This window comes from Rattus rattus, chromosome 5, assembly GCF_011064425.1.
Source record: "Rattus rattus isolate New Zealand chromosome 5, Rrattus_CSIRO_v1, whole genome shotgun sequence".
Lineage (NCBI taxonomy): Eukaryota > Metazoa > Chordata > Mammalia > Rodentia > Muridae > Rattus > Rattus rattus.
In genome coordinates, this window is record NC_046158.1 from 103,885,013 (window position 1) to 103,899,668 (window position 14,656).

Sequence of the window (14,656 nt, forward strand, 5' to 3'; positions counted from 1 at the left end):
TCCCAGGCATCTGTTAGGGTATGCATCTTAATGAAGAAAACGAAGCTCTGCTTGCCCCTGAGGAGGCAGGGGACTATGGAAACATTTTCTCCAGCAGAATAGCATTGTGAAACTGGGCCTAAACAATTATCTGTGGTCTCTGGAGTCACGGACGGAAAGGGCAGTGGTGGGTGTGGGGGGGAAGCAGATCGACTTGTTTTGTATTCTTAAAAACCCACAGAGAAACCTGGTGTGACTACAAGGCCAAGGATCCAGATAAGAGTGGGTTTGCCAGCGGGAACCGTGGAGGGCAGGGCGCTCTCGTGGTAAAGAGACTGAACGTCCTGAGAGAGCGAGTGTGTGTTGTAGGCTCGGTGGAATTTGCTTAATAAGTTGCACATTTGACATTGTAGGTCAGCTCTCCGGGTGCCAGGAGACAAAGCTTATTATATAATCACATACTTGTCCTTGCTGAAGTGAGTGCTGAGGGAAGGTCTCTGCCGTTTCCAAGCTCTCTGCTCGGCCAGTTGCTGAGGTGAACGGCCATCAGAGGCATGTTTTGAAAGCTGAGTCTGTCTGGGATGTCTGCCCCCTGCACTTACCTTATGCCGTCCTTCTCTGCAGAGGCCAGCTCGGGTCCGGGGGCAGGGGAAGAGCAGGCTATCTGATCTTGAGCTGAGCCAGGGATGAGAAGCTAAAGACTCCAAGTTTTTCAGCTTAACAGATTCCTGGCTGTTTGGCCACGGATTTTTTTTCGCCCCCAGCTACAGTAACATGCTGTGTGGGACTCAGGACAAAAGCCTCTTCAATTCTGGCAGTGTTTGCTGCACATGGTGTCCATATCCAAACCGCGTCAAACTCCTGTGTTTGTTTCTGAAGTCTTTACAGACCTCTTCAAAACCAACAACGCTCCAGCATTTCACTGAGGGAAACCCTGGGCAAGCCCGCTGCCTTTGAGATGATTTTCTTTTATCCAGCACATCCTTGCTTTTGGAACAGGTAAATAAATGTAAATAATCCTTCTTCAAGGAAAGGCCATGTGAAGGTCAACTTGGTCTCTATGCCTATTCAGGAAGCGGCAGGAAGAGGAAAACTGGCTTCGAGCAGGTGACACCTTTATCTCTCAGCTGCCACCTTTTCTTGGCAACTGGCCAGGTACATACCAATCCGAGAAGGAAAGAACCCTTTTCTTCTAGACGTTAATATTAGGCCAGCCTCTGGGCATTTGCTTGACCTAGAATTGATATACTCCCGTGTCATTTTTACCAAGTACCGAGAACATGGACAGAAGGGGTGAGTGAAGGGAGATTGGCAGCTGGAACTGCTTTATTCACTCAGAGCTAAAACAAGCGGAGTCTTTACTACATATGAGCATCATCAGGCCCTTCACAAGGAATCTTACTGAACTTTCCAACCCCGTGAACATACTGTCGTGGTAAGGCAGTTGCAGGTCCCAGAAAGGCTCCAGTTTTCCCAACAGTAAGGGTGTGTGCCACCTCGGTAGTCTGGGGACATTCGGCAGAGTCTGCCCCTCCTCGCTGGTTGGTTTCCTCTTGAGGTGGAGTGCAACAGATGCAGAAGACACAGCTAGATGCAGCAGCCTGCAGCAAGTGCATGAGGCCTGGCTGTCATGTGCCAGGCCTGCCTTTTCAGTATGGAAGGCGGTGGCTTTTTAAAAGGAACATTTTATTTGCAACTTTGCAGTCATGCCTAGGCTGCAAGAGGGATGTGACCCACCCTAAACCAATTAGGCATGAGGAACGAGGACCACTGTGACTAGCTCAGGCCAAAGAGGGCTGAGGGAGAAAGGGACACAGGCACTGCCTTGCTCTGAGAAAACTGACAGAGAACAAACAGCAGCACCAACTTCATTTCTCTTCCGTGGGATCCAGTGCACCAGTAAGCAAGGCAACATGGGGTTTAAATGTTTTATTCCAAATTATATCCAGAGATTTTGAAATTCTATTACCAGAAAATTCTAAATTCTTTGAAAATTTTTAAGATGAAAGAAACCAAGTTGAAGTTCAAAATTACAAAGGCGTCTCCAGTGAGACAGGCTTTCCTGCTGGCTGGTAAATTCCTAGTCACATCCTAGTCCATAAACAACAAAAGAACTGTTTACTTAGTGTGTGGGTGTGTGAGCACGCACATGTGCACACCACGACACACGTGTAGAAGCAAGGGGACAACTTGTGAGAGCCGTGTGTCTTCTATCAAATGAATTCAGGGTATCAAATCCAGGTCCGTCAGGCTTGGTGATAAAATACCCCTGCCGAGCTACCTCATGGCTCCTAGGCCATCGACTTTAAATACTGACTAAAGCTCCCACACACACACATCCTATAAAGACATTCTTAAACTGATCCCGTAAGGGAAGCCCGATGGACTCATTTGCTTTCTCGGGAGCATGGGAAGAGGAGGAAAAGACAAAGGTTCAACTAGATGTGAAGCCAAACACAAACACACAGCAAAACAACGAAGCAAGACAAATCCAAGGTTGCTACAATGTATACATGCAAAACACCATAGATAATTATTTGGGGCAATGCGAATAGGAAACAGTGACCCAAGATAGTAAAAACCCAGACGTGGGTTAGTGACAATTAACAAACAGGATGAACAATGAAGATCAAGACTCACGGCACAACATAGTATCAGAGCAGGAAGAGAGAGCAAAACAAAAGATAACTGCATATAACACTCCCCCAAATCTTCAGAACAGTTTTTTTTCCAAAAAAGTTTTTTTAACATCACATTTTATTATTTGGTAGGATAAGCCCACTGCTTCAAGAGTGTCTCAAATGTTATAGGACTAAGCACTTCTGAGTTGGATAACCGGCCACTTTTGAATTGTGACAGCATGTACAAGTCTTGCACAAGTTCAAGCCAGACCCAAAAAAAATAATAATAATAAAATAAAATAAAGTGATCCTAGCATTGTGGAGTGGGGATAAGGCAGGAAGTCCTTAGCATAAGGTCAAGGAGCTCTTGGCATTGGAAAGCTGCCAGGGGAGGGGTTAGTTTAGGGTACAACACTTGGTAAGAGGACAATGCTCCAGGGTGAGCCCCACACCCAACAGTTAACATACACTGGCTCAAAGGAAAGACAGGGGAAGTGGGAGGGAGGGAGGGAAGAAACAGAAAAGGAAGCGAGAGGAAGACGGGAACGTGTGTGGGTAAATAAAAGCAAGTTCCAGTGACTTGCTTCTAGAGCCCCCCATTAAGTTAAAAAATGAAAAGAAAAAAAAAAAGGATAAAGAGCAGAAGACACAGCAAACACTAATCATAAAAGAGCTGAAGTGGCTACAGTCATTACGACAAAAGTGAACCTTAAGATTGATATTAAGTTCAAAGGGTCAATACATTAAAAAGCCACAACAAATAAAACAGACTCCTTACAAAGCATCTCAAAGTACATGAACAACAACAACAAAAACAACAGAACTGAAAGAAAAACAATGTAATGACTATAGTCAGAAAGGAACATCCCCCTCAGTAGGAAATTTTAATATACATTTACTTATATATCTGTATGTCTGTGTGTATAAGTGCAGAGGCCAGAAGGTAGCTTTGGGTCCCTGGAACTGGCATTGCCCTAGGTTGTGCGCCACTCATATGGGGTGCTGGGAACTGAACGTGAGCACTGAGCCCTCTCTGCAGCCCCCAGTCCCTCTGCCTAAAAGAAAGAAAGGCCCATAGAGTTCAGCCACAGCAAGGATGGCAGTGCCAATGACCCAAAGCCTCATGCATGCACGCAGAAGATACACTCCTGTCAGGTGAAAGACAGTCCACCACAGACCATGGCACATATCTGTAGAAAAGAGCTAGAGTTCTCCAAAGAACAATGGAAAATATGGAAAACTACTATGTGTGTGTTTGTTGGGGAGTGGGGATCCCCAAATTCCTGAAAATAAAGTGACATTTCCAAGCAACTCATCAATCAAAAAACAAGTCACAAGGAAAATTAGTAAGAAGTAATATATAGCATATTGATATTTATGAGCTGAGCTTAAACACTGCATCTAGCTGGTCAAACAAGTAATCAATCAAAGTTATTTTTTTTTTGAGTCAATTTCAAACATGGTGATGACGTATTATTTCTAGATTATAAACTACAAGATAAGACACGACAAATCTTCAGATTATGCATGATTTTATTAAATATTTTAACACTGCAAAATAAGTCAGCACATAAATATAAGAGTAGAGGCTGAGCAACCAGACACAGCAGCAGCCCACACAGCAGCCCACACAGCAGCCCACACAGCACGCCATTCAGGCCTCCAACATTACGGCAGCATAAGAGCCTCAAGTAACTTCATGAGAAGAACACTGTCCTCAGATACAAGGCTATCAAGTACACGAACACTCGCAGGCAGACCTCATAATGGTTTGTTAGCATGAAGTATTCCCGTCCAGTCTCTTATCTAAATAGTAACTAATGACTATTCTGAAACACAGCACATAATTAGCCTAGATTGACAAGTGGGCTGTCAAAGCCACTATCTTGCTGGCCAGTCACTGGAGCAGTTAACTTTATCAAAGGCTTCTGACACAGTGAAGCTGGTCCTGTGCTGCTGGGTTTCCTGAAATCTGTCTTTAACACATCAGTGCTCTGTGGAGATGAGGGCCCCAGAGTTGCACCCATCCTCCCTTGCTGGGAACGCAGGGTTTCTCTGGGCAGATCTAGAGCGTAACTGCTCCGACAAACTGTATTACCTTTCTGGGCATCTGGAAGACAAGTGGGTGCTGAGAACTGTTTCCTCTGAACAGAGTCCCCCAGCATCTCCTGAGTCCTTTGTGACCTATCACCGAGAAACAGCACAGCAGGACTGCCACAGGGTACAGTACTGCCAGGCGGCCAGGCTGGAGAGCCGCTGGGCCCCACTCCGTCCTTCACTGGAGTGTCCTGAGAGCCCACACCCTGACTCTTCTCAGACGCAACACTCTCGGTTTCTATTAGAGAACCACACACAAACGGCTTTGACTTTGGTATTTCCCTGGGACCTCTCAGGGTTGTGTGCACGGACTCTGAGGTGAGTCTAGGAGACGGTTTCTTTTCGGCACCACCAAGGAGGGAGTGAGTATTTGCTGAGTAAAGCAGCGACTCAGAGCCGGCTCCAAGTGCTTCTTTCTTCTCCTGCAAATCAAAGCCTCCTTCGCCCCGGCATGGAAGAAACTCGGGGGCCACATCCTTTGCCAAGTTGTCTGAGTATCTGCAGCTCCCATCCCCACACTGACAGTCCGAAGGCAAAGTTGTGGAAGTCACGGGTTTCACTGCTCTGTGCTTCCAATCCTCTAACCGCCTCTGTGAACTGGGCTCAGCCTTCCTCCCAGGCCACCGCTCACACGCACTCCTGGGGATAGTCTCTCCACTGCTCGGTTTGCTTTCCACGTAATGTGGAGTACTTTGACTCACATCACTCCTCTCTGATCTTTCAACGCCCGTCAGCATCTCTGAAGCCAGGGGAAGTGCTACTACGTGCAAAGGAACATAAAATTAGGAGCACAAGAATAAGGGAAATTAATGCTCTAAAGAGATCAATATATTTATAATTTTGTGCATTGAAAAGAAAATGCATCAGTGCTGCACGAGTAAAAACATTCTTTCACTCATGTCCATAGACATGGTGGGGTTTGTGGCTGAAATGTTAGTTATGTCATCTTGACACAAGCAGGAGTCACTGGAGAGAAGAGAGCCCTATTTTTCAGCTACTCCATCCACTTTCTCAGTGGGTTCTACACTTCAAGAGCTGACTGCAGTGCAACATTGCTCCAAGTCTGATGTCAAGCATGAAGTTTCTGTCAAAGTGTGGTAAGGCGGCCCTTTGTGAAAGCCAGAACATTGAACCAGATCAGAAGAAAAACAGCCACGGCGTCAAGTTTGAAGACTTGTGTCTCAGAGTAACCCTGAGTTGACAAACAGAAGCTGCTTCTACTAGGGACATGATTTTCATGACTTTGCTCCCCAAACAAGGCTGCTTTCTTGTTACATGCCAGCACCCTTTGACCTACAGTGCACCGATCCAAAACTTAGACAAGTCACGCCTGTGATACTATGAGAAATGCTTCAGGAGCCTGAACAACCCCTGCATCCAGGCAACCAGAAGGTCAAAAGCTGAATCTCCACATAGTCATGTTAAGTGTGTCCAACTAAGAATTCAGCAGTTTTCTTCTTATATTTCTACCAGTGTTTATTTTTCAGATTTTAAAGCTGTGTTATATGGGCTCATGCGATATCTGTCTCTGTGGCCTACTTCTGTCTTTATGTTTATAGTCAATAGCCCCGTTCCATCTGTTTACTGTCATTCTCTGTCACCTTGGGTGTTTGAGCTCTTGTAAAAACAGCAAGTCTCTATTTTGTAAAAGCCTTACCCCATAAGCCAACCCCATGCTTGCTGTTGGTATCTGTTGGTGTCTTCTAGCTTTTTCTCTTTTTTGATTTTATTAGACTAATATTTTTTCTTAAAAAGATTCCTCTAATAGTTTGGAAGTTATATATTCATTTCTACCTCTTTGTTGGTGTTCCTAAAGTTTACAAATTTCTAAGAACATTCACTATACTTCTGAACATCTTCAGGTTGTTGCTTAAGTATCCTTTTAATTAGGTACATAATCTGTTAGCTTTGTTCTGTGTTTATTTGGTCTTTCTTTCATGGTGATAATGTTCTTTAAATATTTAGCGATTCTTGGTTAAACATTTATCTCTTAGATATCTTCAGTGCAGTGTCTGGCTGTGTATATGACTATGGAGCTAGTACAGGGGAACAGGTATGTTGCAAGGAAGTGGAAAGACGGAGAGCTGATGCCCTGGGCATAGAGGCTAACAGAATCCCTGACATCCAAGTACTCAGAATGCTACCATGTTTCCACTCAGTCCAACACCAGGGTTGGGAAGGAAAAAGAGAAACAGGAGTGGGAAGGGAGGAGAAGGAACTGGAGAGGAGGAGAGGGAGGAGAAGGGAGGGGAGGGAGGGGGAAGAAGGGAGGGGAGGGAGGGGGAGAGGAGGAGAGGGAGAAGAAGGGAGGGGAGGGAGTGGGAGAGGAGGAGAGGGAGAGAAGGGAGGGAGGGAGGGGAGGGAGGGAGAGGGAGAAGAAGGGAGGGGAGGGGGGGAGGAGGAGAGGGAGAGAAGGGAGGGAGGGGAGGGGGGGGAGGGGAGAGGGAGAGAAGGGAGGGGAGGGAGGGAGAGGAGGAGAGGGAGGAGAGGGAGGGAGGGGGCTGAGAGGAGGGGAGGGGGAGGGAGAGGGAGGGGAGGGGAGGGAGAGGAGGGGGAGGGAGGAGAGGGAGGGAGGGGGCTGGAGAGGAGGGGAGGGGAGGGAGGGGAGGGGAGGGGAGGGAGGGAGGGGAGGGGAGCGGGAGAGGAGGGGAGGGGGAGGAGAGGAGGGGAGGGGAGGAGAGGAGGGGAGGGGAGGAGAGGGAGGGGAGGGAGGAGAGGGAGGGGGGGGGCTGAAGAGGAGGGGAGGGGAGGAGAGGAGGGAGGGAGGAGAGGGAGGGGAGGGGGGGCTGAAGAGGAGGGGAGGGGAGGGGAGGGAGGGGAGGAGGAGAGGGAGGGAGGGGGCTGGAGAGGAGGGGAGGGAGGAGAGGGAGGGAGGGAGCTGGAGAGGAGGGAGGAGGAGGATACAGCACCTGCCTCCAGCTCAGCACAGCTCTGCACCACCCGCTCATCACCCACAGGCACCCACGAGCCACTGCGTCTCCTGGGACAGATGATCCTGCGTGTGAAATAGGTTTGCTGTTGCTCTGACCTGTACTGTTAGGGGACAGTTGAGGGCAAGGTTTCCCCATTTCCTCGAATGCTACCATCTTGGTTTCAGGGGTTTCCTACAGTTTCTGGTCAAAACCCAGTTATATTTTTGCCTTTTCTCGGGCTCCATCATTCATAATCCTGTCTATCACTCCTGTCTATCATTCTTGGGATGGACATAATGGCGTTGGCTGGTAAGGCTGCACATCTGCCTTCAACAGAGACCATCAGGTAGCCAAATAAAGAGGGGTGAGAACTCACCTGAGTGGCCTGCCTGGGCGCAGCTGACTCTGCAGCCGGACTCTGCGATTGTCCCCAGCAACCCCACCATTGTAGCGAGCTTGCTAGCAGCACTCATAATCTTTTTCTCAGCTCTGGGGGTAATTCCAGGATATAAAATTAAAACAGTTTAAATGAAAAACACGAGACTCCTCAGCCCTGGGACTGTTTCCTAATGCCTCTGCCAACAGGGAGGGAAGCCCGGCCTAAGCCTCTCTATGACCACAGAACCAGTCCTGTGGTTGAGGGAATGACGGCGCACCGTCCGGGTGCAGTCTGGCCTCGCAGTGTACACTGAACTCACCCCTCTTCCTTCCCGTTATCCTCCAGGATCTGCTGAAGGCAACTCAGATAGTACTTGTGCATCTTCCGGGCAGTGTCCTGCCGCTCCCGCAACACTTCTGCCTTCACCATCTCCGTGGCCCTTTCCCTGCTCTCCTGAATGTAACGAAGCATGTCACCTGTGGGCGGTGAAGAAACCAATTTGGTAGACTCAAAAGAAAAGCGCTCTAGACTTATGTGGTGACGGCTGCACATGGGCAGGAACGCAACCTATCTTGTCACATTCTGAAGGACTTGGTAGAAGAACACAGTGAGCAGAAGCATGTGTTCTGTTGTTCCTCGTGACTCAAGGAGAGAAAAGAAATACCCAGAAAGAGAGAGCAGAAAGGTGACGGCGGAAAGGAAGAAGACCTTGCCCGTCTCCTGCGCCTGAAAGGCTCCGGTCTATCTTTAACCAATGCTCAGTAGCATTTACGGAACAGGACTAAACTCACGGGGTAATGTAGAAGATGTTTTGCAGAGTGGGAAGAATCATATTCCCTTCTGAAATTCACAGAAACTCATAATCGTACCTTCGTCTTCATCGACACAACTTCCGCTTGAAGCGAACTTAAAAACTAAATCTATAACTACATTCTGCATCTAGACTCTGCCACTTAGCTACAGCAGGAATGCTGGCTCACACAGGAACTGACTGCCAGTGACAGCAAACATCTGAAAATCCCATGTTATACGTGCAGATGCTAACTAGGGTCCACCTTTCCTTCCTTGAAATGGGAAAAATTAAAGTTGCCACATGACCTCTAGCTACCGTTCTAAAATGTAAGGAAGACATGACATCATGGCTATTGTGTCAGGATGAAGACAGCGTAATTTCCACTTCTTACTGGAAGCTTGCAAGAGCAGTTTGTTAGCAGGAGGCCTGTCTGACTCTGCCTGCCTTTGGGACCCTTTCCTCCTACTGGGCTGCCTTGTCTAGTCTCAGTAGGAGATGTGCCTGGCTTTACTGCAACTTGATATGCCAAGGCTGGTTGATCCTCACGGGAGGACTCCTCTTGAAGAGAAACAGAGGAGTGAATGGGCACTTGGGGGAAGAGGGAGTAAAGAGGGAGGAGAGAAGGAAGGGGAAACTGTGGTTGAGATGTAAAGGTAATTAACTAACTGTTAGTTAATTAATTAACTAACAAAGAAGAAAAAAACAACAAAAGAATTATTTGTTTAACTATGCCCTTTGCCGGGACAAAGGATAACTGAAAAACAAATCTCACTGGCCTTTTACATCTAAAAGCAACTCTGAAACCCAACAAGTAGAACCTGAGACCTTTCCTGCCTTTTGTTAAAAATGAAAGCAATTTTAGGAGGAAAGTGTGTTTCTCTATCTAAGCCCTGACTGCTGTATGAGACATACACCCATGTCATGTGTGGGATGATGTCATAGGTGAGGCAGGTTACAAGATAGAAGGAGGCCTGTCATTGGATGAGAAGGAAGGATGGGCGGGAGAAAAGTTTGAAGGAAGAGGAGGAGACGGGAACGGAAGGGGAGGAGAGAGAGGAGCCGAGAGAGACAAAATGGAGGCTGACGCTAAGATTCCACACTGTACCTTTACAGGTTGTTATGAATGTTCTTAAGGGATGGATGTGTACCAGGCTTTGAATGTTTAGATGGGCAATTATATCTTATCAATTGGATCAAAGGTTATTGTGTTGTGTGGTCTTTCTTGTGGAGAATTGAGTTTGGGAGAGGGTGTGGCGGCAGCGGGGCCGCCATGTTGTTGGGATGTGTGTTTCAGGCAAGATATCCAGCAGATATCTTGGGGCACTGCGGTGTGGACCTAGTGGGGGATAAAAGACAGAATTTTTATTTTTTATAATTTTACAACAACAGTCATGCACTTCTGCAGTTAGAACACAGGAGTATTCACTCTGGAGACAACCTGGAGATGCTCTTACAAGTTGGACAGAACTCGCAAGGCCCTGGCAAATTCACAGCTGTTTGAAATAAGGAAAAAGGATCCTGGCTGGATTCATCTTCACAGTCCTGAGTCTACAGTAGGACGCACTGCCGATCTCACTCAGGTGATCCTCCTCTCTCCTTCCCGGCTCTGTCCCTCCCTCGCACAGGCTGAGGAGGTCCTGCCTCTTAGCCTACCTCAATCTTTGTGTGTTATGTTCTACAAGTTACTTATGCTGTAAAGATATTACATTTTAAGATAGCTTGATTCTAATGTCTAAACAAAGACTAAAAAGTTGATAATCAACAATACACAGGCAACAGACACACACACACACAGAGATACATAAAATAAAAATAAATGATTAAAAAAAAACCCAAACCTGTTTGTGTCAGCTGGGTAAACTAATCCCTTTTTGTGTAATTTGAGGTGGTATTGACAATCTCTTCTAAGACTGAAGAAAAAGGAGGTTTGGAAAAGTCACTAAAATGGCAAACCCTAAATTTCCATTTCACAACAGTGCAAAAAAAAAAAAAAAAAAAAGGCCCATGCCAGCAAGGATCTTGAGAACCCTCTGGAGACTCACGTTTAATTTTTTTCACGGCTTTAATGTACTGCCCGCGGAGTTCTTCCAAGGCCTGCCCACTGCAGAGCAGCCTAGCACTCTCAGCGGCTCCTGCAGACAGTGACCTAAAAACACAGATCGTAGAACCACAGAGGCGGTGAGCAGAGAGCTTTGCTTGGAATGTGCACTCTATAAGACCACCCGAGCTGTCCCGGCACCTCCCACAAAGGAGCTGCCACGTTCAGTCATTAGGTCAGAGGAAGGCCAGGGAGGGAGCTGTTAGGAAGGAGCTCCCTTAGCACCCAGGAAGCCCTGGGCTCCACCCCCAGACACTGAGTATGGGGACACACACCTGCAGTCCCAGCACTCACGGGACTGAGGCTGAAACAAGGTAATCTTGAGGTACATGTGAGGCTAGCCTTGGGAAAGACTAAGCCTTGTCTCAATAAAAACAACAACAACAAAGGAAATCAACATTATGATTACCTCGGTAAATATCTACAAATCCACACAAGGAAAATGTACTGAAGTGCACATTGTAGGAGGTCCCTAGAACGCAGGGAAAGGCTTCTCTAACCGTGCCAGTAAAGGTCACGATAATCCCCAAGCCCCATTTTTTAACATTGCACACGTCCAAATAGCCTAAGTGACGTACAGCAACAGAATAATAGCAGTCTTCCCCGTGAAGACACTTCCGTGAAATAACACAGGGCAAGCGACAGTTCCCCTGCCATTAAGGCCCGTATGACCTGCACTCTTACTGTGGCGGTGTTCTGCAAAGGGCCCTCAGTGTCTCCAGCTTATTCTTCATGTCATGGTTCTCCTCTATTAATTCTTCAACCACCCTGCTGTTCTCCTCTGTAACAGAAAGCCTGTTAGTCTGCTGCACCGTCCCACAGTTTGTACGCAGTGCCTCCGGGGGCTGCCTCCTCCCGGCTCTCATTCCTCAGTCAGCCTGGCGCTGAAGCTTCTTTTACAGTGTTCTGAGCATCTAAACCCTGCTTCATCTTTCTCTCCACTGTACACATCCTGAACCTCGTGTCGAGCTGTCTGTGTATATCCCAGCTAAATGGAAGCTCTCCAGAATGGGTCTGTTTCGGGTTTCTTGTAGAACAATGGCTAAAACTCAGCACTGCATAGGGTATGCAAGAGTTCTACCACCAAACTACATCCCCACAAAGATCTACTGAGTTTTCTAATTCTACATATGCTTGGCCTCTAGCTTAGAATTCATATAAATCATTCTTGAGAGAAACCTCGATATAAAATAAAGAGAAAATAGTCTAAAGTAGGTACCACTTTGAAAAAATACTATAAAGTGTTCACAGGAGGCTGACAGAGCCCAGGGGATATGAAGCTGAAAATGTGCCCTGTAGATGCTTAACCTGAGGTGAAGTACTAGTTGGGTGGGCCTGAGCAAACTCCTCTTTCTAAGCCTGAGTTTGTCCCATGTGTGAAATGGGAACGGTGTTATGTACCTTACAAATCACAGCATGGATAACACAACAAATGTATAAAACCTCTTCCAAGTCCTGGCAAACCAACACTCAGTAACTATGAACAAGGCCGCCCACCCACCAGCAGACTCAGGAGCTAAGACACGGTGGACTTTGACGCCACTACTCTCTGCTACTCTCCGGTAAATGCTTTCATCAAAAAGGAACTTTACACAAGCAAGCAGACCTGCAGATTTCACATAACAGACTTAGAGTCGAATAGACTATAGACTTACAGCAGCTACAGCTATCAAATGCCTTACTTCAGTTTCGGCCCTCGCCCTTTCCTCAGCCTGCTGTTTCCCGAGAAGCACCCACTTTCCCTGGAGTTTGTGAATTATTCAAGATAACAGCCCAAAATGCCTATTTTATACCAGGTATGGTGACGCATGGCTTCCACCTCAGAGCTCAGGGGCTGAAGCAGGCAGATCTCTGTGAAGCCAAGGGCAACTTAGCCTGCAAAGCCAGTCCCAGGCTAGCCAGGGCTATATGATGATTCTGTTTCTAAATACATAAATAAAAAACTATTCTGTGGTCACAGTGTACAGTGCTAAGATCACTGTGTATAAATCACGGTTACTGAGCAGGGGTCTAACAGTAAGGTATTACAATCCAATCCATTTTTAGCTGCCTTATGAAGGCTGGACTACAGTAGGGAAAGGAAGCAGAAAGGCTGGGCGGTGGATGCTGACAGCCAGGTAAGCCTAGAGGGAATGGAAGACTAAGTGAGTGCTTGCTTGCCTCTCCCCACCCCCACCCTCCCACCCCCACACACAACTGTTTGAGACCCTGGTATTCAGGTTCAGGGTGTTGAATTATAATTATTCACTCAAACATTTACTGTGCAGAATATTGTGGTTAGCACTAAGACTCTGAGATGAGGCATAGAGGGTCTCCAGCAAGGAGAATATAGGAAGACAACATTGAGAATGGAGAAAGTCAAGCAGAGATACAGGACCACACAGCTGTGCCCACTTCTCACAGTTGGGAAAAGCAAAGAGGATGTTGCAGGAACAGCATTTTGTGAGTTAATCCTAAAGCATGAAAGTTAGACCAAGGAGTAACTGGTGGGGTCAAGTCTACATGACAGTGTGACAGCCAGACGCAAAGAAAACGGGGACATTTCAGACATAATGTACGGTCAAGAGAACAGGTGAAGGCTAGTGGTACAGAGGAAGGTGGAGGAGTGGGTAAAGCCTGCAGCTCAGACAGGAAACGGGACAAGTAGCGGATAACCCTGACAGCGCGCTCAAGAGGACTGGATAGAAGCTGGCCCAGACCCACATGCTTTATTTATGCTAGGTCCGCCTCCCAAAGCAAAGCTTGACTTGCAAACGCTGTCTGATCAATCAAGAAAGGAATGTTAAGCTCTTTAATTCAATTAGTAAATACAGATCAAAACTGGTTTATATTGACCCCAAGAGAGAACTGGTGCCCATATCAACAAAACATTCCATCTGGACTTTTCAGCCGGGACCCACCAGCCTCCTACAGTGGCCGTGAGCCGGATGTGCTAACCTCCAAGTTTCTCCACCGTGGCTTTGTGCGTCCTTTCTAAATGCTGAAGGTGCCTGCGGCTCTTCTCCAGTTTCCTTCTCAGATCTTGACACTCCTGCTTTTCCTTTTCAAGTTCCTGGAAGCAGTGTCCACAGCATAAATCTTTCATTTCAAAGATCTTTTTATCTGTAAAAAAATTAAATGATACAAGACCTTTTTATAAAACTGTTTGGGTTAAGGGGCCAAGCAAGAAAACAGGAACCCAGACGGCAGAACACATGGCCAAAGGCACAGCAGAATTCAAAGAGCTGGGTGCTCAAGAAGGAGGCGGGGCCAAGCTCCAGTCCCACTATTGCTGATTGGTTACTTAGCCTCCATAGGCTTAATGCTTTGATACATAAGACTTGATAATAGCATCCAGTTTAAAATTGCTATAAAGCCTAATGCCGAGATCTTAATATTGAATACCACTCTCCATAAAGAGAATTAGAATTTTTAAAGAAATGGCTAACCTGAAAAATAGAAGATAGTATATACAAAATAAAACAGAAATATCTTGCCAAGCTAGAAAGTAAAAAAAGAAGTAAGAATTATGAGCACAGAACAAGGACACGGGCAATAATCTGAAAGGTCTCCCTACATAAGTCTGGGCAATTTGAGCAGTGATTAAATACACTAATGAATTGTAAGGTATTGAAAAATAAAGATATGTGAATCATACAAATACTGACAAAGATGGATAGACAAATAAATAGTTGGATGAATGATCCAGTAAGCAAAGATTTTACTATAAAAACGTGCTGAAACCAACTGGTAAATATAGAGACACAGTTAGAGTTGAGAGGATTATTTTACGAGTAC

At 46.5% G+C, this 14,656-nt stretch overlaps 1 protein-coding gene across 1 annotated transcript in view; it reads right to left on the reverse strand.

Moving 5' to 3' along the window:
• Positions 1 to 4,240: 4,240 nt before the first annotated feature.
• The window catches only part of Cep152 (centrosomal protein 152), a 70,496-nt gene continuing 60,080 nt past the window's right edge, over positions 4,241 to 14,656 (reverse strand). The window contains exons 23-28 of the mRNA XM_032904119.1: positions 13,817 to 13,981; positions 11,564 to 11,660; positions 10,824 to 10,927; positions 8,308 to 8,464; positions 7,986 to 8,098; positions 4,241 to 5,457 (exon numbers count right to left, since the gene is read on the reverse strand). Of these exons, the coding sequence (XP_032760010.1) occupies positions 4,448 to 5,457; positions 7,986 to 8,098; positions 8,308 to 8,464; positions 10,824 to 10,927; positions 11,564 to 11,660; positions 13,817 to 13,981 (1,646 nt within the window). The 3' untranslated portion in view covers positions 4,241 to 4,447. The remainder of the gene's footprint in view (positions 5,458 to 7,985; positions 8,099 to 8,307; positions 8,465 to 10,823; positions 10,928 to 11,563; positions 11,661 to 13,816; positions 13,982 to 14,656) is intronic.